Source organism: Solanum tuberosum, unplaced genomic scaffold (genome assembly GCF_000226075.1).
Source record: "Solanum tuberosum cultivar DM 1-3 516 R44 unplaced genomic scaffold, SolTub_3.0 scf00702, whole genome shotgun sequence".
NCBI classification, from domain to species: domain Eukaryota; kingdom Viridiplantae; phylum Streptophyta; class Magnoliopsida; order Solanales; family Solanaceae; genus Solanum; species Solanum tuberosum.
Window position 1 is genome coordinate 56,626 of NW_006239616.1, and position 22,462 is coordinate 79,087.

Here is a 22,462-nt window from a genome sequence, read left to right on the forward strand (position 1 = left end):
GTTTCAGTGATCATGCCTCCTCGTAGAGCTTATGCCAGGAATGCGAATGCCAGTAACGCAAACGCAGCTCCTCCAGTTCCAGATCAGGAAGTCTCAAATGCTGAATTCAGGAATGCCATTCAGATGTTGGCTCAGAGTGTCGCTAACCAGAACAATCAACGGGTTCAAGCTCCCGTGAATGCAAATGGTGGATCAGCAGCAGCAAGGGTCCGTGACTTTGTTAAGATGAATCCGCCTGAGTTCTTAGGATCGCAGACTGGTGAAGATCCCCAGAATTTCTTGGATGAGATCAAGAAGATCTTTGATGTGATGCAGGTCACTGAGAATGATCGGGTTGAACTGTTTTATACCTTGACGGGGTATAGAACTCTTCAACTGAGTGGATCCACTAAGCTGGGCTTAAAAAGCAATAAGAATCATCTAAAAAGTATGACCTTTTCTACCCACGTTGGCTGCATGATTTATGAGGACTTTGAGTTATCTGAACTCGTCCCATATCGGTGTTCAATACTACTCCTAAAATATAACTTAACTCATATGTTTAAAAATATTTCCTCATCCTTAACTTTGAGATTATTACTCAAAAGATTTCTCTTAAAAGAGATAGTACTCAAAACTCCTCATGAACTCCTTTGAAAATTGTTGTTTCCCCTCATTTTAAATGTAAAAATATTTACTCTTGGGAATATTTAGTTTCCATATATTCATTTGAAAAATGAAACTCAACTCTCCTCATCTTTAAACTCAAGTACTCAAGTCTTAAAACAAGTTTTAAAAGATTGTAAAAGACTTCTCAAAATGACTCGAAAGAACTCTCAGGACTTTACTCTTAACTCTACCTTGAATTTGAATTATGAATTCAAGGTTATGATTCATGTTATGAATGATTTCTCGATGTTTAGATGTAGTTTGGAGTAGTTAGAATAAAAAAGAAGTGAAGATATCCTTTAAAAGAACTTAGACGGGCCAAACGACAGAAAAAAAGGGTGGGGGAAGGCGACCCAGGCGCACTGAGTGGCGCGGGGCGCCAGCCCCTAAACTACATAACCTCATCTCTAGCGCACTGCTGGTGCGGTGCGCCAACCCTCTGCCCAAAAAACCCAACGAATTTTGTTTCTCGTTTTCTGACCCTAATTTGCCTAGAATTGAATGGTTTCTTCCAAACTCACTTAGATTCAAATACCCAACATAAGTACACAAAAATCTACTCAAAACAACCCTCAAATTCCTAACATTCATCTCAAGAATTCATCAAAACCTCAATAATCAAGATTAACGAATGAAACTTCAAGAAAACTCATCAAGAACGCAAATCCTTCAACCTCAAGAATGAAATTGCAATTAAAATCACTTGATTGGTGTGTGGGTGAACGAACCCAACACTATGAGAACTCACATACCTCTTAGGAATCAAATCCTTAGCAAAAATCCGCAACAAACTCAAGAATCGCCTTGAACCTTCCCTCTTTCTCTTCTTTTCTCTTCTTGAACTCTCTTCTAAAACCCTAAGCGTAATTTAGGATTTGTAAAACTGACCCAAATCAGATTTGACTCCAAAATATTATTAAAAAATGTTTTAAGCTGATGGGGTAAGGAAAAGACCAAAATACCCATCATTAATTCGGGTAACTTTTCTTAACCGAACAGACTAACTTCAAACGGGCATATTTCTCTCATCTGAACTCAAAATTTATCGAACTCGATGGCGTTGGAAAAAGGATTCCAAGACCTTTCATTTGATATCTTATGGGCCACCTAAATCATCAAAGTTATGGTTGTTTGAAGTTGATCCAAAACTCACAACTTAAGTTAAACTTGAACAAAACTCAAATTGGCTCTTTCCAAATTAGTTCTTTCTATATTTAGCTCTTTCTAAGGCGGATGTTACAAACGTGATCTTCCTCGTGCCCATTTTCTTATCATACTTACTGATGAGTACAAATTATTAACTCCTGAATCCTATGACAAATTTGTTTGTGCTAAATTACCTGATTCTAAGAAAAATTCTTACCTACATGATACTTTTGTTGGTGTTGTTTCACATATATATAAACAAAAGTTGCATGTGGAATTTAAGGGAAAAGGGTTCAAAACACACTTCAACTATGGACGAAATTGTTGTTACACATACCAAATTTGTGGGGATCCTATGACACCTCTGGACTATTTAAAAAAAATTATTATACATTTAATTGCTGAGGTGGCAAAGAAAGTGTAATGCACTCTCTTTGAGAAAGTAAGAGCATAAAAAGTTGCTAAAATTTTATTTTATAATAATTTTTTACTAAAATATGTATTCTTTTACTTAATTTTTTTTCTCTTTCTTTTTTTCCTATTTTTTCATCTTCTCAAGAATATCATTGTTGTCATCGGAATCGGCATTTGTGCCGCCGCTATTACATTCATTATCACTACAAACTTCATTTCTTTCATCACATTTAACACATACTACAACAACGTCACTATAGCCGTTATTTTACCCTCCCAAAGCTCTATAACCCTCCCCCCCCTTCCAATTTAAAATCCATTTCATTTCTCTCTCATATCACTTTAATTATAGCTACTTTTATCACTTTTTTCTATCATTATCACTGAGAAAATAACTTTTTCAACAACAATGATTGATAATAGAGATTACAAATGAAAATTAAAGTTTTTGCCGAAAAATTTATCCAACTATCAGTAATTTACCTTTTTCGATATGAAAATTGTATTTTCTAGTTACTCAAGAACATATTTTTCAATTTAACTAAAAAAAATGAAATTATAAAAGAAAAGAAAACAAATTAAAACACAAATGTAAAATAGAATATACGGTAAATAAAAGGAAATAGACACGTGTCATGACTACCAAGCTTTTTGGCAGTAGCAAAATTGAGGGAAAAAAATGTAAAATAGAATATACGGTAAATAAAAGGAAAAGTTTAAAAGAGCTTTAAGAAAATTAAAATTAAAATTTAAAAGAAATAGACATGTGCCAGTCATTGTTTAACAAAAATCTGGATGAAACTTTTCCTAATCCTTTTTGCTCTTTCATTATAGGGTTGATACTAGAGTTGCATTCTTTGAACTCACCGATTTTTTTTAAAGAAAAGTAGTTTAATTTGAGAAGAAATGGAACTACATAGCTCAAGAAAAATGGAGAAGTTATTGTATGTCTGCTTATTACAATGATCTTCATTATATTGGGCCCGTGCACATCTAGTAATATGTATAAGTATTGATAATTATCAATAGAGTTTTCCAACAATAATAATTCAATACATTGCGAATACTTTTTCGTTACTCTATAATACGCGATTTTTCATTTTTTTGCCTTCGCTTTAAACATTTTTCATGTTTGAGAAACTTGGTTTATTTCTAAACCGAACCAACTCGCTCTTAACTTCTAAGTCATTGTATGTATGTCTCTCTTAATTCATATATTCGAACCCCTTTTCTAAAATAATTATAATATAAATACGAAGTTATAATTATTTTTTATGTTTATAATATAAGTTGAATCCTCTTTTTCGTGTGTTTACTTCTTTATAGTTTGAATTTCCTTGCTAAAATTCCCGACATATGTCAAGTGACTTAGTAGGCTAGAAGTACATTTATGTCCTTGTTTCACCTAAGATTAGTACATATATTTGCGTTTTAGTATTAGTAGATGAAAGTTTAAACACAAATGGGGATGTAGCTCAGATGGTAGAGCGCTCGCTTAGCATGCGAGAGGTACGGGGATCGATACCCCGCATCTCCATTAAATTTTATTTTTTCTTGAGAAAATAATTCACTTAAAAATTTAATCAAAACGGAGTTAATTCACATGTTAGTTCATATATTTTGTTTATTTAAATCAGGTACCCAAGAACTTTTCACAAAATAAATTACATCAAAAGAAAATTAAATAATTGTCCAAGTACAGTACAAAAGTTATTGACATATAATTATAAAAAATATTTTGAAATAATTTAGTATTTTAATTATATCTTTAAAGGTATGTTATTATATTGTTTAATGGCCTAAACGTTCTTTTTTTGTCATTAATATATGACAATGCAAGACCTATAATGGATTAATGGGGATAAATGTTTTTACCATGTTTAATGTTGGAACGTTATTGTTTGAACGTTCATTGAGTTGAGTATGTGTATATATATATATATATATATATATATATTCTATACCCAGAATATAGATAGAGATGGAAGTGATAAAAAGAACATATTTAAATATATTTTTTCCTCCTACGTAAATATATATTTTGGTGTTGGGTTTTCATTGATTAAATCTTTGTTAGTTTCTGGCTCCTAGTTTTATACTAGAAGAGTTTGTTGAATCCTGGGGATACACTTATACCAGGTGAAATTTCCTTAAGGACAGTATCTTTCGACACGCCTCAAGCTTGGAGAATTCTCTACAAATGTTCGTGGTGAAATATAAGCCTTGGTGAATTCTATGTCAGTATTTATGATGAAGATATTTTTCCGTAAAATTTCCAACAGTAAGGTCAATCACCCGTAAGGTTAAATCTGCCCTACACACCTTGTCCCATTGCCATCCCTAATCAAATATTCTGCAGAATAAGAAAATGCCAAAGGACAAAGGGCATGAGTATGTTAATTTCTGATAGAAAACTAGTAGTATAGATTTGGAAGAAATGACAATTTTATGTGTTTGTGGTCCATCACTTCATTGTTTAATTTTGTGGATGACGATTGTCATGATATTTGGACCAACATAAGCCCTTCTTTTTGGCATGTGCCTTGTATTATATAAAACTCACTCAATTCACTTTGCATTATGAAAAGTAATAATAAATACATATACACCCTAATATTCATCCCTCAATAGGTCATAATCTTTTTTCACTTCTAAGTTTAATTTCTTCTTTGACTCATTTGGTTGAGGATTTATTCAAATGAATAAACAAAAAGAAAAGAAATTATCAACCAGGGTAGAAAGATGAAGATGAAGTTAAAGTGTGTGAAGTTGGGCAGCAATATTCTTTGGGAAATTTTCAAAAACTATACTACCAACATATACAATATTAAATATTATGTCCTGTAGTTTAACCTACAATATACAATATTATATTTTTAAAAAGCATTATATATAATATATTAACTTTGTATAAAAGTGTATAATGAGTAATGAGATATAAAAGATGCTTATACATAAATATGAGTTAAACCAGGTATATTATATAAAAAATATATCATATTAAGCTATGTAACATAAATATTTTCTCCCAAAATATAAATACAACATAGTTTTAACCTATTTTACCTTTCTTTCGAAAGTAGTAGACATGGCCAGATCTAGAAGGGAGCAAGGGTTTATCTTCTCTAAAAATTATACCGTATATATATAAATTTTATTTTTATTTTTAGTATATATATAGACTTTGAATCCTCTAAACACAAGACTAAAAGTTGATTCAACAATTTAGGGGTTCAAAAAACACTACTTATATTTATATTTTTCGAACTCGCTTAGTGAAAATCCTAAATTCACTATCCTGATTGAAAAAAAGACAAGCTACATAAAACTAATTAATTGAAACACAATATAAAGGTTATAAAGACAATACAACAAAGTTATTGTAAAAGCAACAAGGTAAAACATTCACCCAAAGTCTTTATGAGATACATATATATATATTGCCTAGCTAAAAAAATCTACTAGCTACCAACTACTACAAAATAAGTCCCAACTTAGATATAACACACCAAAAAACTTTTCATCTTACACTATTTGAGTATTATTTATCAAACAAGTCTTAAAAGTCCAACACAAAGTCTTATGCTCAAAACCGCGATTCGAGTAGTCATTTATTTGGTTCCCGCCCTAAGGGCGGGAATTGAAAACCAAATCTACCAACCATTTGAAGTATCCATTTGGTGTCTCCTCTCTGCTTCTCTCTGCATTCCAACCATCCTTATTCTTAGCTGAAGTTGTGCTGCTGCTGCCAAAAACTTCAAACTTTGCAAAGGATTTAGTATTCCCACCACACTATCTGCTGTTCTTGTCCTCAATCTATCTGCATCTGTCACTACATTCTCCACTGCTGTTCTTAGTATCTCTATCTCCTCATCCACCTCAGTAATTTCTCCGTCTACGAAATATAATTAAGTAAATAAAAGTATATGAGATCGTCAAAGTATTAGAGCAGACAAAAGGTCCTAGGTTCAAATTTTACTGTCATTTGAAAAGCAAAAATAATTAAATAAAATAACTCTACATGTTGGGCTTATGAAAAGGAAATCAAACTCGCACGTGAAGTATCGTATCGAGACATAACATGATTGTGTACTCCCCAAAGGTCCTATTCAAATATTGTTTGAATTTTCGAGATTCAAACAAAAAAAAATTGATTTTATATATATATATATATATATATATATATATTTTAAAATAATTGAATTATTAGTTATTGTGACTTATACCTAGGACTTTTTATAAGTAGTTCTCAGATATGTAAATTTTATTTTAAAAAACTTAAAGATTTTATGTCTGAATTCACAGTCAAAATTAAATTATTTGACTCTCGAAATCCAAATAATGTCACATAAATTGAAATAGAAGAAGAAAAATCAGCGCCAGATAGACAAATAGAAAAAATCTTTGTTAATTTAGCGGAATAATCAAACTCGCACGGGAAGTACTCATAAGGTCCTTTTTTTTAAAAACGTATAAAGTTTTGACATTGAATAAAAAAAACATTTAATGATATAAATCTAAAGCTTCACTTATCAATTTTTATTAAAATATTTTACAAAAAAATAACAACATAATATTATTCAATATAATCCCAATTGTGACATCTACAGAAAATATGTAGAACGTACCAAGATCTTACGTCTACTTATAATTTATTTTTTATACAAATCATTTATTGAAGCAAAGACAATTTTGAAATAAAGCAATAAATGTATGTGTGTTTGATTTTCTAAAACGATACTTATATAAAAGCAAAATGGTCTGGTGGACCATTTTACTTGTATCTATTTGTATTCTGAATCCTTCTATTTAACTCTTTATCAACTGAACCCTTAGACTCAATCCAAATAAGATTTTTAAACAAATCATTTATTGAAGCAAAGACAATTTTGAAATAAGCAATAAATGTATGTGTGTTTGATTTTCTAAAACGATACTTATATAAACGTTATTTAAAAAGGATCAAATGAAATGAATTTTCTAATAACTTAAGCTTTTAGATAGATACCTCGAAGCATTTCCATTCCGTACTGCTGCGCAAGTCCCATCAACGGCGGGGCAGCGACACTTTCTTGAAGTTTAGCTAATTTGTCCATAAGATTCCTCTCTTCGATCCTCGTTTCGATTCTAAGCCTATTAATCCTTTCGATTTGATTTTCACTTAAATCATTAACCGAATTCATAACAAGGGGAAAAGCTAATCCTGGTTTGAACCCAGCAATCCATAAGAAACTTTTTTCTAATGGAGTAAACCATGACGGAGAAAACATGTAGAACACATTTATATGTGACATTCTTGATTTTTCTTCGTAATATTCTTGATAATGAGATAAAATACGCGAAATAAGGTTTCTCATAATTGATTCATCAAGTGTGGTTTGTGTTATGGTAAGTTCATTCAAGAATTGTTCTTGACGTAAGAACCAACCTTGAAGAAAAGCCTCAAATGAACCAACACTAATGTTGGCTCTAGATGACCCTGGTGCCATATTTGGTTTTTCTTTTGAGTTTTATGAAAGTAAAAGTAGTAAAGAAGATGCACACTTATATATTAGAAGAGAGCAAAATTATACAAATAAAAAAAATGTAACAAAAAGTTTTTTTTTTCTTTTTCGGTTTATCTGATTTTGATTTGATATAATTTTGTACTCATCTATTAAAAAAGAATAACATATTTTTCTTTTTTATGATATTTCATTTTCTTTATTGATGATACTTCAGTTTTTCATATGACATGTTTGACGACACAAGGTTAAAAGACGTTTTAATACATTCGACATAATTTTAGTTTAGAATTACAAGATCGAAAAATTCTCTTTATTTTCTTAAATTTCGTGTCAAGTCAAATTAAATCATTCTTTTTTAAATGGATAGAGTACTGGATTTAGATGAAAAGGCAGGCACTTGTCAATCCTACTTGGCTTCATAAGATGAGACCAAACAATTCTATGTTTAGGTAACGACAAATGGCTCATTCTTTGCTACTTTTTCCATGTCCAATAAGGTGTCTCGGTGCCACGGATTTCAAAATTCAATGCATTCTAGTTGAACAAGAAGAGAAAAATTACTCCCTCCGTTCACTTTTACTCAACGTTTCGTTTTCGAAGAGTTAATTTGATTAGTTATCAAAATTAAATTAAGAGTTGAGAAGAGTGACTCACTTAGCATCGTTATTATCTTTACTTGCTCGGTTTGACTTCGACTTCGACATGTGATTAATTGATAAACTTTTGGACAAAATTTATTTTTTCGTTTATACTAATTAATTAAAATATTACTTTTTTATTTTAATATTAATTTATTAATACGTGAAATTATTAAATTCGTAGGGAAAGAACATGTTTCTTTCGAATAGAAAGTTGTCATTTTCCTTGAACAGAAAGTTACCTTCCTTCCCAATAATCACCTTCGCTTGCATGTTGATGGTTATAAATTTTTAGAGGCTTCACCTCATTTGACACTGGAAAATAAAATCTTCTTACTTTTTAAAACTAAAATTTTCTTCTCTTTTTCTTTGCATAAACGTTTTTATGTAAAATAATAAAGGCAGTGTGATTTATTTCATTTGTTGAGTTCGCTGAAATTCTATATTTTTGGTTGTCAGTATTGCAGAATAGTATTCCATCATGTCATGAGAGGAATTAATCCAAACCTCGAGCATGTGTGAGAGAATTAAATTCCTTTTTAAAAAACACTTTTTTATGTGAATTTGAAACTATATTTTTCTTTCGGTTTATATTATTATTGCAGGAATAACACTTGATACTTTTTATGCGGAGTATAAATTATACACTTATAATTATATAAATATAAATTTTATTATACAAATTATAATGTATAAATGAATTTATACAAAACTGAACAATTTGTATAAAATTGGATGTTTGTAGCGAATTATACAAATCAAAAGCTCTATAGCAAACATAAAATTTGCTATGGAGCGCAATTATGCAAACTATAGTAATAACATATAAATATGATTTTTATGTTTGCTAATTGCTATATATGAAAGTTGCTTTTTTTTATAGATAGAGTATAAATTATACATATATAAAAACTGTAACAAAAAATAATAGATATGTATGAACTTAATATAAAAACTTAAATTTGAATTTATCTTAATTGAGGAGATTTTAAAACAATAGACAAAAATTGTTGAAGGGGTTTGTATTTTAGTGAAGATTGAAATGATTTTTTAAAACAATATACGAAGAGGCACTTGTCAATCCACTTGGTGCCACGGATTTCAAAACGCAATGCATTTTAGTTATAAAAAAAAAAAAAAACAAGTTTAGTGATCTTTGTTTTCTCGTGATTTTTAATTTTGAGTTTAAATTTTGTGCACCATCAGTGTACAAAAATTTCTAACCATAATAACTTACTTTAATAAAATAACATTTACTAAAAAAAAAAAAAACATCAACAAGGTAGTTGAATCAGACTTGGATTCTAACCAAAATTATTTTCTTCCAAAGTACGTCACTTTCTTCTCAGGGAACTTCAACTCCTATATTTTGCTCATCTACATTTAACTTTTCCATTAATCTTACAAAATACAATTATAAATGTTAGATAGCTTACAATAAATTATAAATCTGATCATATAAATAGTCAACACGTTTTCTGTAAAAATATATTTAATATTAGTGAAAGTTCAATAAATAAACTCCTTCCCAATAATCTAAAGAGCAGAGCTTAAGTATTGGGGACAATATATGAAGGCACTTTACGATACAATATTCACCTTTTAGGAGACTATGTTCACTTGTTTTTAGTGCATTGAAATTCTTTTGCTCGTGAAGATGTGTTTAAAAGGGCCATTTTTATGTTTCTAAATGAGAAAAATGTGAAATTTGTTCTAATTGCATGATGACATATCACTAAGTAGAAGAAGTGTGTCAAGTTTCAAAATCGTTTGACACTTAAAAATTATTTCTTACCGGTTGATAATGTTTGTTGTTGTGAAAAAGTTTGATGCTGTGAAGAATTACTTGAGCTATAGAAAAAGGTGAAAAACCTACGATAAACATAGTAATTGTAATTAACTTTGAAAAAAAAACAATTTAATTATGGAAATAATTTGGTTAGAATCCAAGTATGATTCAACTACCTGTTGATGTTCTTTTTTTTTTAGTAAATTGTTGATTTTCTTTTTTCATGAATTATGGTTATTTTATTAAAGTAACTTACTATGGTTAAATCTCATTAAAAGTAACTGATGATGGTGTAGAAATTTTTTTTACACCGATGATGCACAAAACTTAAACTCTTTAATTTTTTTCATGATTTGTATTTTTATTTTTGTTGTTTTATTTAATAAACGATTATGAATCAAAGTATTCTTATCAATAACCTAATTCATTTGATATAAGTTTAAAGAACTTTGTCTTACTCGATATAAGATTGATATAATTAAGTTATGCAACACAAATTATATAATATTTCTATGATCTAATTCAGTTGATAAAAATTTGGAAAACCAATTTTATCTCATTCGACATAAATTTTATAGGAATTAAGTTGTGCAATACAAATTGTATAATATTTCTATAACCTAATATATAAACGGAGAAGGGCCTAAAATACCCTTCAAGTATAGGGAATAGAACATAAATACCCTTCTTCCACCTTTGGGCTCCAAAATACGCTTCCATCCACCTATATGAACATATATTACCCTTTTCACTTGACAGATTCCTTAAGAGTAATAATTAATTCTTTCATTAATGATGTGGAAATATTGATTGGCTGAAATTAAATTGACCAAAAATAACAATTTCTCCTAATCAAATTCGGATCCAACTAAATTCTACCCGACCCACTTAAAATTCTACTAACCCATATCTTAAAAAACAAGGGAGAACCCTTCTAAATGAATCAATGCATTTGATGATACCTGATGAAGAGAATCTTTGTGTAAGATTGAAATAGAGTCGGTCGTGAGTCGATTTAGTATTGCAAGTGGAACAAACAAAGATAAATACGTAGAACCAAATGTTTAATCAACAAAAATTATAAGACAACTATGCAAGCAGACACTTGTATTTGTCTTGTTTTTTCGCTGCAAAAGATAATTAATAGAAGCCTTTCTTCTTTTTATTTTATGTTAGTAATACTCAATCGTTCGACAAAAACAGTAAATGATGAAACTAATTTTACACGCTAATTTAATTTCAGCCAATTAAAAGTTGTCACATCATTAATGAAAGAATTAATTATCACTCTTAAAGAATCTGTTAAGTGAAAGGGTAATATAGGTTCATATAGGTGGATGAAAGGATATTTTGAAGCCCAAAGGTGGAAGGAGGGGATTTTTGTTCCATTCCCTATACTTGAAGGGTATTTTACGCCCTTCTCCGATATATAAATTTAGAGAATTTTTGCTTTGCTTGACATAAATATAGTAGAAATTAAGTTATGTCTTACACAACATAATTTGTTGGTTCTAAAACTAAACTTCAATATAACTTATGCATTCTGAAACTAAAGTTTTTGTCTCACTTGATATAAGTTATGAATGAGTAAATTTGAATAATACATAATTATATATCCTTTAACTTGGCTTTAGATCACATTGATGGCCTTAGCTTCAACTTTGGGTGAGCATAAGTAGACACTTAAAACTTTTATAAAGTTAAGCAAATAGACACATGCTTCATACGTGACATCCTACATGAAAATTTGTGTCCTACGTGGTGTTCTATATGTATTATGATAAGTAGGACTCATGTGTCTACTTGTTCAACTTTATACAAGTTTAAATGTCTACTTATGCACACCCAAAATTAAAGGGCATAAATATGAAATAAGGTCAAGTTAAATGGCACATTTATGTATGCACGATTTGTTAGACGACATGAGTATATATATATGCTTTATTTTTTCACGAAGAGTATATCTGCTCTAATTAGCAAAATTAAGGAGATATATTTACCTCACTAATTAGGAGCAGAAAATCCTTACTAATAAATGAAAATTTCAAATAATCAACTAATCAAACTATTAAGATTTTTTTGAATTAAAGGCTTTTGTTTTTCTGTATGAACATCAAATTATAAGTTAATAAAATTATTTATAACTTGAAACAAGTATCAAAATAGTGATATTATGCTAAAGCCTTTCACCTACCTTTACATTTTCTTATTTGTTCAAACAAAGTTGTCTATACTCAACAATTAGTCAAGGTGACAAAAGAGGATAAGCATGTGGTCTTTTTATTCGACCTAGATTACTTTGCACATTATACAAAGTTATTAGTGAAAGAAAGAGTGATAGTTTATTAGAGGTTATTAGAAAAAATAACATATGTATTACTTTTATTTATTAATAGCATTTTATTTGATATACTTTTTAAGCTCAGATTAGTTATACATTTTATTGTGAGTATTTTATCAATTAATTCTAGTGAATCTTTGAACTTTTATTATTTTAATAAGCATGAAGAAAATAAAAATTGAAGAGAATTAAGTATTTTATGATTACCACTGAATTTATAATACATTCTATATAGTAATATTATAAATGTGGATACTAAAACTGTAATAACAAATAATAATAGATATGATATGAGCTTAATATAGAAAACTTAAATTCTGAATTTATCTTAATTGAAGAGATTTTAAAACAATATACAAAAATTGTTGAAGGGGTTTGTATTTTAGTGAAGATTGAAATGATTTTTTAAACAATATACGAAGAGGCACTTGGCAATCCACTTAGTGCCACGGATTTCAAAATGCAACGCATTTTAGTTGAAAAAACAAGTTTTTTTATGGTCTTCGATTTTGCGTGATTTTTAATTTTGTCCTCAGATATGATAAATTTTTTTCATATATTTATTTTATAAACGATTATGAATCAAAGTATTCTTATTGATGACCTAATTCGATCGATATAAGTTTAAAAAAGTTTGTCTTGCTCGATATAAGACTGATAGAAATTAAGTTATGCAACACAAATTATATAGTATTTCTATTATCTAATTCGCTTAATAAAATTTTAGTGAACTGATTTTATCTCGTCCTACATAAATTTTATAGGAATTAAGTTATGCGGTACAAATTATATAATATTTCTATAACCTAATAGCTTTAGAGAACTTTTGCTTCGCTCGACATTAGTATAGTAGAAATTAAGTTACGTCTTATACAACATAACTTGTTGGTTCTAAAACTAAACTTCGGCATAATTTGTGCATTTTGAAACTGAAGATTTTTTCTCATTCGATATAAGTTATGTATAAATAAATTTGCATAATACATAAATATACCTTTACCTTGGCTTTAGCTCTTCAACTTTGGGTGAGCACAAGTGGACACTTAAAACTTTTATAAAATTAAATAAATAGACACATGCTTCATACGTGACATCCTACATGAAAATTTGTGTCCTACGTGGTGTCCTACATGTATTATGTGTCTACTTGTTCAACTTTATACAAGTTTAAGGGTCTACTTGTGTACACCCAAAATTGGAGGACATAAATATAATTTGAGGCCAAGTTAAATGACGTATTTACGTATGCACCATTTTTTAGACAACATGAGTATATATGCTTCATATTTTAACGAAGAATATATCTGCTCTAAGTCGCAAAATTATAAAGCTATATTTACCTCACTAATTAGGAGCAGGAAATTGTTACTAATAAATGAAAGGTTAAATAGTCAACTAATTAAACAATTAAGTTTTTTTTGAATTAAAGGCATTTGTTTTTCTGTATGAACATAAAATTATAAGTAAATAAAGTTATTTTATAACTTGAAACAAGTATCAAAATAGTGATATTACGTCAAAGCCTTTCACATACTATTCCACTTTCTTATTTGTTCAAACAAAGTCAAGGTGACAAAAGAGGATAAGCATGTGATCTTCTTATTCGATCTAAATTACTCTGCACATTATACAAAGTTAGGGGAAGAAAGTAGAGCGTATTAGAAAAAATAATATATGTATTAATAGTATATTATCTGATATATTTCTTTTAGTTTAGATTAGTTATATACTCTATTGTGACTATTTTATCAATTAATTCTAGTGAATCCATGAATCTTTACTAATTAATAAGCGTAAAGAAAATAAGAGTTAAAGAGAACTAAATATTTTATGATTACCACAGGGTCTATAATACATTTTATATAGTAATGTTATAAATGAGGATACTTAATTAATGCAAAAAATATAAAAAACCAAGAAGAATGTTGAGTTTTCAAACTCATACTTCCTTTTAACAAATGTATAAATTAGAAAAGATAAGTTGTCTGTCTAAAGTAATTCGAAGTATTTTCCTCTTGTGTCTTCTTTTTAAAATATGTCCAACAATAATTGATGGTTCGTCATTTCTTCTTGAATTTATATCTTATTGAAGCTATTGACACCGTCATATGATTATGTTTTGTCAGTCACATTGCGTGGTATCTTGGAATATATTCCCAATCACTTTACCATCCCATGTATGTTGTTTTTCATGTGTTGTTATTTTGATTTTGTTACTTCCACCTCTTTTATTGTCCGAATGGTATATTTACATCCCTTAGCTACTTTATTAAGCATATGTCTAACATATTGTCTTCTTCATCCCATCAAAAAAGTTCTTGCCCAAATCAATAGTTTTAACCTAAACTTTAACAATCTGTTCTTTATTTGAATTTAAAATTTATTAAAAATAAATTTTCTACATCTCTAAATTTCATTTAAGAGATTACTTGAATATATTATTATAAATTACAAATTTTAAACTTTAATAATTAGAAAAAATTAAAATTTTAAATTTATAAACTTCAAATTTTGACTTAGAGGACATGGACCGCACTTCAAAAACCATGAACTTTGTCCTCATCTGCACCTCACAACGTAGAGCTTTCCCCTAAATATCACTTGCTATTTTTTGTCTTTTACTGCAAAAATTTTTCAAAGTTCATTTATTTAATCTTATAAGATATCCTTGTCTATCCCCTTCTACGTATGAGATGAACCATAAGTCTTCATCTTTTGTTGTGATGCTACTTATTGACGTTAATAAGTGTGACTCATTTAGATCATGAGCTGACACAAAAGCAAGAAAACTTTTACAATATCGGTGAATGGGATAGGATGAAAAATGGAAATATGCCTCCATTTGTTACTTGCAACAAAATTCTCTTGTACACATGAACAATGAATTTTCTTCCAACTATTCAACTATTTCCACAATACCAATACACTTATGAGTAAATAAGTTAAAAGATGTGTAATTCTTACAACAAAGCTACACTCTTTACTGCTAATTAAAACATTTTTAGCTTTTGAACAAGCTGGCAAGTTCACCCTTCTCATACATGGAGGTCAAGATATCACACCCACCAACCAACTCACCCTTCACAAAAATTTGTGGAAATGTAGGCCAGTTACTATAGTTCTTCAACGTCTCCCTCAACCCGGAGTTGTACTCTTCATCAAGGACATCGATGCTTTCATAATCAACACCTTCACTTTCGAGAATGGCTACCACCCTCTGTGAGAACCCACATTGTGGTGCACTTCTTGACCCTTTAATGAAAGCAACCACCTTGTTTTCCTTCACTAGCCGGTCAATGAGATCCTCCAAGGGCACTGTTAACTGTACATGACGGCCTGGTGTTAACCTTAGATCAGCCTTCTTCTTTGGAGGCTGACGTACCCATGTTGAATTTCCAGGTTCATTACCCGGTGGTACCTTTCCATTGGTCGCAATATGTTCTTCCATCCATGATTTCCAAGATTCAGTTAAGGCGGTTCTATCTGGCTCATCAACCACACCAACCTACAAACATTATACCAGTTATTAAGTAAAAGAAAAAATATAGCCATAAAATCCTGAAGTATAAAAAGAGAAACAAATGTGAAATTTACCGACAGAAGTGATAACCGGTGCGGACTTGTATTTCAGTATTAAGAAGATAGTCAATGTATTACACTTATACGGCTTAGAGGGATCCTTTGCAATTTATTATGCTCTAACTGCTTAGAGGAATCCTAGTACTAATAGTCAAGGTGCAGACACAGCTGTTGAGATTCTAAGCAAGAATATCAGTTGATATATGTGATGTTTGACAAAGTCACATTCACATAATATGATGATTAGAAAATGTTCATATGTCAAAAAATAGTAACATGCTTAGCCAAGTTTTAATATATTGCTTTCGCTCTCTAAAAGAAAGAGATTTGTTTATTCAGCATGGTGTGCCTTATGTGCACTATAAATCAACATTCCACATAGCAGAGTTATCAACGGCTCACGTAAGTCCTGAAGCTAGGTGCAAAATAGGCTGGAGCTTTGCCTCGCTTGGCCAGAGCTTCAGTACAGGCCAATAAGGTGTACACCTCATCACCAATGGGTGTGGTCTAAAAGAGGCGACACTAAACAATAAATATTTCTCTTAATTTTAATTTTTAGGTTCTTTTGTCAATATAATTGTCAATAGTGCTAATAATTATTATTCTTGAATTACAGATATATATTTTTTGATTTTATATTCACTTGCTCGTTTCTTCATTAAAGCTTGCGCTTTAGTTGCACCTTGCTTTAAAGCCCCATCAGATCTCAGTGCTTTTTTGCGCTTTTCGCCTTTGATAACACTGCCACAAATTACTATATTTTTGTCAAATTTCCCCTTCACAGCTGCACTATGTCATAGAAGAAACATTCTAACGATAAAGAATGTTAATTAAAGGAAGCAGCAAAAGAGTGGTGCTACAAGACCCCCAGCAGCAACCAAACCAAATGCCAATCTTTTTTGACCGAGGGATAATGTAGTGAGGTAAGTAACCTAGAATGAAATAAATGCCTTCAATCATAAGTGTTGACCACCTGTGTGCATTCAATTAGCACAATCTCCCGCTCTAGCAGTTTTAAGCACCAAAAAACAATTATTCTATCAGTTTGTTCGCTGCGCCAAGCGAACTTACTCTGGTATGTAAGCAGAAAAAGGTAGAAGGCGGCCATCATCCCATATTTCGGCAATTTTTTATCAGGATGTTTTTTTGGTGATGCTAACAGAAAACCCATTTGCTGAATCTTTCTCAGTCTACTGAGATTTAGAAATGGATTTGAATCAGACAGTTCTTTCTTTCCCGAAGTTGGGTTTTGGGCGAAAGTTTGGTCTCTGAGTTAGTCTTCAAGATATAACCAGAAGTTGAACACATATCTTGGGAGGGAAGATATCAGAAAACGGTCTCCACCTGAATTGCAGGAGCAATAACTAGTCCCCCATTATTTTCCAACAATAACCAGTAGAAATTAAAGAGACTCACTAGAAGTGGCAAAAAGAAGCAAAAATAGGACCCTGAGTAACACAATCAAAGCTACCGCATGCTATGCAACCATGTTATAAGCCCCTCCAAACCTAGAAAAAGCATATGCAAAGTTCCAAGTGAGGTTCTTTGGAGAAACTTGGAGGCTAGATAGCTTCCACGAGGATGATAAAGGATATGTATGATGGTGTTAAGACTCGGGTCAGGATTGTGGAAAGTAACTCAGAACACTTTCCGTTCATGATGGGGTTCACCAGGGATCTACTCTTGGCCCATTTTTATTTGCATTGGCGATGGATGAACTGACGCAATACATCCAAGGGGAGGTGTCATGGTGCATGTTATTTACGAATGACATAGAACTGATTGACGAGATGCAAGGCGACGCTAATGAGAGGTGACATTGATGCGAAGTTGGAGGTTTAGAGACAAACCCTAAAAGTCAAAAGGTTTCAAGTTTAGTGACATGACCCATGAAATGGACGGAGACATGAGACTTGACACACATGTTACCCCCAAGAGAGGAACTTTCAAGTACCTGGGCCAGTAATAAAGGTCATGGGCAGATTGACGAAGATTTCACACATCGTATTGGGGCGGGATGGAGAAAATGGAGGCTTCATTTAGTGTTATGTGTGATAAGAACATGTAGCGAAGACTCAAAAGTGACTTCTACAAGATGGTGGCAAACCAACTATGTTATATGGAGCGGAGTGTTGGCCAGCCAAGAATTCCCATGTCCAGCATATGAGAGTAGCAGAGATGAGGATGCTGAGATGGATGTGTGGCATACCAAGAGAGATAAGATTATTGATGAAGATATTTGGGCCAAGGTGAGAGTGGCCCCCATGGAGGATAAGATGCAAGAAGTGAGGTTGAGATGATTCAGACATGTGAAGAGAAAATGTGTGAATATCCCAGTAAAAGGGTGCGAGAGGTTGGTTGTAGTAGGCTTGAAGAGGAGTAGAGGTAGGCCAAAGTAGTATTGAAATGAGGTGGTTAAGCAAGATATAATACACTTCAACTCACCGAGAACTTGACCTTTGATAGGAGGGCATGGCAGTTGAGAATTAGGATAGAAAGTTAGTACGTAGTTAATCGCATTACCTTCTCATTCCCAAAATATTTGTATATTCTTGCCCCCAAGGCCTAGCTCGAGTGGCAAAAGGTGGAGGATTTGTGGCTTAGGTCGCAGGTTCAAGCCCCACACCATGCAAAGCGAAGCCCGATATTTAAGTGGAGAGGGTAGAGGGGCGGGCCCATTATCCACCGAGTTTAGAAGACTGTGATTGGTCCAAAGGGGGGGTCATGACGGATTTCTCGGATATAAATTATTATTTTTTTGTATATTCTTGTATTTTCGTACTCTTAGATTTTTATTACTACCTATTATTTCTTTAGCCTTGATTATTGTATTATCTTGCTAATGTTTCTGGTTTTGCTACTGCCTTCTTTTACATCTTTCTTTGAAAAGAGGATCTAATGGAAACAACCTATCTACCTTCTCAGGATAGGGGTAATGCATGCATACACTCTATCCTCTCAAAACCAACTTGTGGAATTACATTGGGTTTGTTGTTGTTGTTATGTTTTGGAAACCGTGACTTAGCCAGATAATTCGTGAAGGGTGTCCAAATTATGGATAGGTAAATTAAAGCCTAAATAGAAAAAATGTAGCAATGGGAAATTGAACTTGAGCGACCAACGTACTTTTGCACACTATTGCCACTAAGCTACTGCTTTATACATATCAAAGAATCTCGTTTTTTAATATATGCGAGGAATCGAACTTGGGCATCTTGTATATATTGTGCACACCCTTGCCACTGAGCTACGGCTCTTTATTGGTTTTGAGGGTGTCCAAAATTCTAAATATATCATTATAAAGTAAGATTTGATCTATATATATAGTGTAATTTTCCGGCGAAGGAGTCGGACACCCTGGAACAACCATAGCTCCGCCCCTGTTTGGAAAACTTCAATGCTTACCCCACATATGATGTATTCTCCCGCAAAAGTGTTGGAATAAGGAGAAGGGAAATAATGCAGTCTTTGCCTTACATTTCCGAGACTAGGCTATTTTGGCGTGAGCTATTGCAAGTCTTAGACATGTGGCCTATCGGTCACAAGAAGGAAACTCTACTGATGCTCAAAGTGTGCTCTCACGATTTGCAAGCTCCAAAACAAAAATTAGTTGCATTCTCCAACAACTAGACTATAGGAGCTATCCCCCTCAATCGAGACAGAACTTTCAGTTGTTCAAGTAAACACAAGGTGGAGCAAGGCTAGGAACAATTATTCTTTTATCCCCAATGGAAGAATGGCACATCCACTTTTAAGAAGAAGAAAAGTAAAATCGGTTTCATTTCTCAGGCTGCAAGTGTACATGACTAATACATTCTCACAACAATGTGCATTCCACTACTAATGCATCACACATTACTTTACCCAACTTAAATATGCCGATTCAAATCCATTTCAAAATCTCAGTAGCCCAGAAAAGATACAGCAAATGGGTTTTCTCTTAGCATCACCAAAAAATTGCAGAAATATAAATATGTTTCTCTCAATCACCCATTTCACACAGGATCAATCAATCAACTACGCGTTAATCTCAATTAATTGGGTCAGCTCTATAAATCGTTCTAGAATAATTTTAACAGTGCTTAGCTGAACACATCACAGTTTTCACTTACACATGTAAATAATCAAAAGTTGTTTACCTTAACAGAAGAGCAGAGTTGAGGTACGGAATTCTTATGGGAAAGAACACTGGCAGCGATGTTGCGTGATATGCCAACAAATTGGAGATCACCATTAGTATCATACACCGCATATACACCAGATTCCTTCGGAAAGCTTCCAGAGATTTCATCAGGCTGTAGAGGCACGGTTAAAGGGTCTGTTTCAGAGAGCTTTTTCAGAGCTGCAACAACGATGCTCGCATGGTGGCGAGTGGTGGTTCTGCTTTTGGGACGGAGAGTAATGGAAGGGAAAAGAAAGGAGGTTTTGGGAAGTGAATATGAGGAGAAAGAAGGGGTATTTTGGGAAGAGAAAATGGGAAGTGTAGAATGGGGTTGTGTGAGAAATGAGATGTTGAAGGTCGCCATAGAAGAGAAGAAGATGAAGAAGAACTGGTGGATAGTGGGAGTGTGGACTGAAGTTGGGATGAGTTAAAATCTCAACAAGTTGGGCTATTCTAGCCCATAAATGAAGCCCAATGTGACAAGCTTCCATAACGCTTGGCTAAGTTTTGAACCTTTGTGCTGACCATTCATTTACTCAGTAGCAAAAACATTTTTCTTTCGAGCAACTTACAAAAATGACTATATTTATAGGGTTATTAAAGTTCAATTATAAATATGGTATTTATAAAAAATGACTACAATTTAACTCTTTTTCTAGCTATATTATTGTATATGTTTTTTATTTTTCTGTTTACACACTGATACAATTTTAATTACAATGAACTAAATAAGGAAACTGTATTAATTGTACAAATTCAAATTAGTATCTTTATTTATAAAACTTAAAGTATTAATATATCAAGAATACAAGTATTTGTAAAAACTTAATGTATTAATATATTAAACAAGATAAAGTATAACAATTTAGCATATGAACACGATAATTTGAAAAATGAATACATTGCTGATAAACAAAAAATGAATACACCAATATAGTATACATATGAATACATTGTTGTTAAACAAAAGATGGATATATTTGACAATACAGAAACAAAAAAAATGGAAAATAATAGAATGTGTAGGTATCAAAAGTGTGCAAGTATTTGGTTGTATAAAAAAACAAAAAAAAACCAACAAACGTCAATCTCTTTTTGGTCAAGTTTCTCTTATAATACTTGAGGCTTGGTGTTGACTCATGCATTTGTTTATAAAAAAGTAATATTAATGTATCCAATTATACTTGTATTGCCTAATTAACCTTTCAAATTCGATAGATTACTTATGTATCCAAATATACTTGTATTCACAAATCACCATTTCAACTTGTGTTAATATTAGAATACAAGTATCTCTGTATATAACTATTCTACTATATACAAATTTGACAATCACACAAACCTCAATCTCTTTTTGCTCGTGTTCTTCTTGTACTACTTTTTTTTTTTATAACTATAGCCATTGTAATGTAGAAATAAAAAATTCTTCAATCGAAAGCCTATCAAAATAGATGCAATATATATGTATATAAACATGATCTTCATAAAAACGCGGATAAAATCAATTAAGCGATATCTGATGAATTCAAATTACAAAAATTGCTCCTAGAATCATCAAAAAGATCTTAAATTGGAAGAAAAATACAGAAATTTTGTGATATAGGAAGATTATGAAAGAGAAAGTATTAATGAGGGTAAACATGAGGAACCAATCACATAAAACATGCCTAGACATAATCAATTAGGTGTGTAATAATAACTTTCCTATTTAATATTAATAACTTTTCAGATTAGTTATATATAATTAACTTTGCTATTTATTGTATAGTTATTATATCCATATAACATAAATTTTTTAAAATTATAGCTATTTATTTTAAATGTATATTAATGTTTGCCATATTTTGTAGTTTTTCCTTTTCTTTAACCTGAAGGACAAGAAAAAGATTTTTGATTTTCTTGCTCCAGCTTCCTTATTTGCACTCATCAAACCAATTTTGCTCTTTGAGAGGCATCAAAGAAGTCAAAGTAAATGTGTAGAAACTTGTTATAATGGGTTGTCAAAATGAATTATGATTATTTTGAGTTTAAATCTCACTTTTCTCTAAAGTTAATTAGTCTTTTTATTGGCTTTTAAAAATATAAGCAAATCGAGGTTCGAGAGCTTATTTAAGTAGGCGATAAAAATCGACGATACAAAACAAAAAAAAACGTTTTCTAGTCCCTCTAAGCCTGAGGGTGCTTGGGGGAGGAGGGGGTGCCATACAATATACATACTTAAATATTCGTTTATTTTCT

The 22,462-nt window shown here is 31.4% G+C and overlaps 2 protein-coding genes and 1 non-coding gene across 3 annotated transcripts; 1 reads left to right on the top strand and 2 right to left on the bottom strand.

Annotated features, from left to right (window-relative positions):
* The first annotated feature begins 3,672 nt into the window (after positions 1-3,672).
* TRNAA-AGC (transfer RNA alanine (anticodon AGC)) lies at positions 3,673-3,745 on the top strand. Its single transcript has one exon. It is a non-coding gene; the product is annotated as a tRNA-Ala (tRNA).
* A 1,873-nt stretch (positions 3,746-5,618) lies between these two features.
* On the bottom strand, positions 5,619-7,704 carry LOC102588234 (transcription factor TGA7-like). The gene is made up of 2 exons (XM_006366882.2): positions 7,217-7,704; positions 5,619-6,103 (listed from the first exon to the last, which is right to left on the bottom strand). The coding sequence occupies exons 1-2, from the start codon at positions 7,695-7,697 to the stop codon at positions 5,862-5,864; spliced, it is 723 nt and encodes a 240-aa protein (XP_006366944.1). The 5' UTR covers positions 7,698-7,704; the 3' UTR covers positions 5,619-5,861.
* Positions 7,705-15,296: 7,592 nt separating this feature from the next.
* On the bottom strand, positions 15,297-20,661 carry LOC102588568 (bifunctional monothiol glutaredoxin-S16, chloroplastic). The gene is made up of 2 exons (XM_006366883.2): positions 20,202-20,661; positions 15,297-15,988 (listed from the first exon to the last, which is right to left on the bottom strand). Exons 1-2 carry the CDS (start codon positions 20,586-20,588, stop codon positions 15,485-15,487), a joined length of 891 nt encoding a protein of 296 aa, XP_006366945.1. The 5' UTR covers positions 20,589-20,661; the 3' UTR covers positions 15,297-15,484.
* Between the last annotated feature and the right edge of the window lie 1,801 nt (positions 20,662-22,462).

Coding starts and splice junctions, on each gene's coding strand:
- LOC102588234 (XM_006366882.2), bottom strand. CDS start 7,697: ATGGCACCAGGGTCATCTAGAGCCAACATTAGTGTTGGTTCATTTGAG. Junction 6,104..7,216: donor CGGAATGGAAATGCTTCGAG/GTATCTATCTAA, acceptor TATATTTCGTAG/ACGGAGAAATTACTGAGGTG.
- LOC102588568 (XM_006366883.2), bottom strand. CDS start 20,588: ATGGCGACCTTCAACATCTCATTTCTCACACAACCCCATTCTACACTT. Junction 15,989..20,201: donor AACTCTGCTCTTCTGTTAAG/GTAAACAACTTT, acceptor TAATGTTTGTAG/GTTGGTGTGGTTGATGAGCC.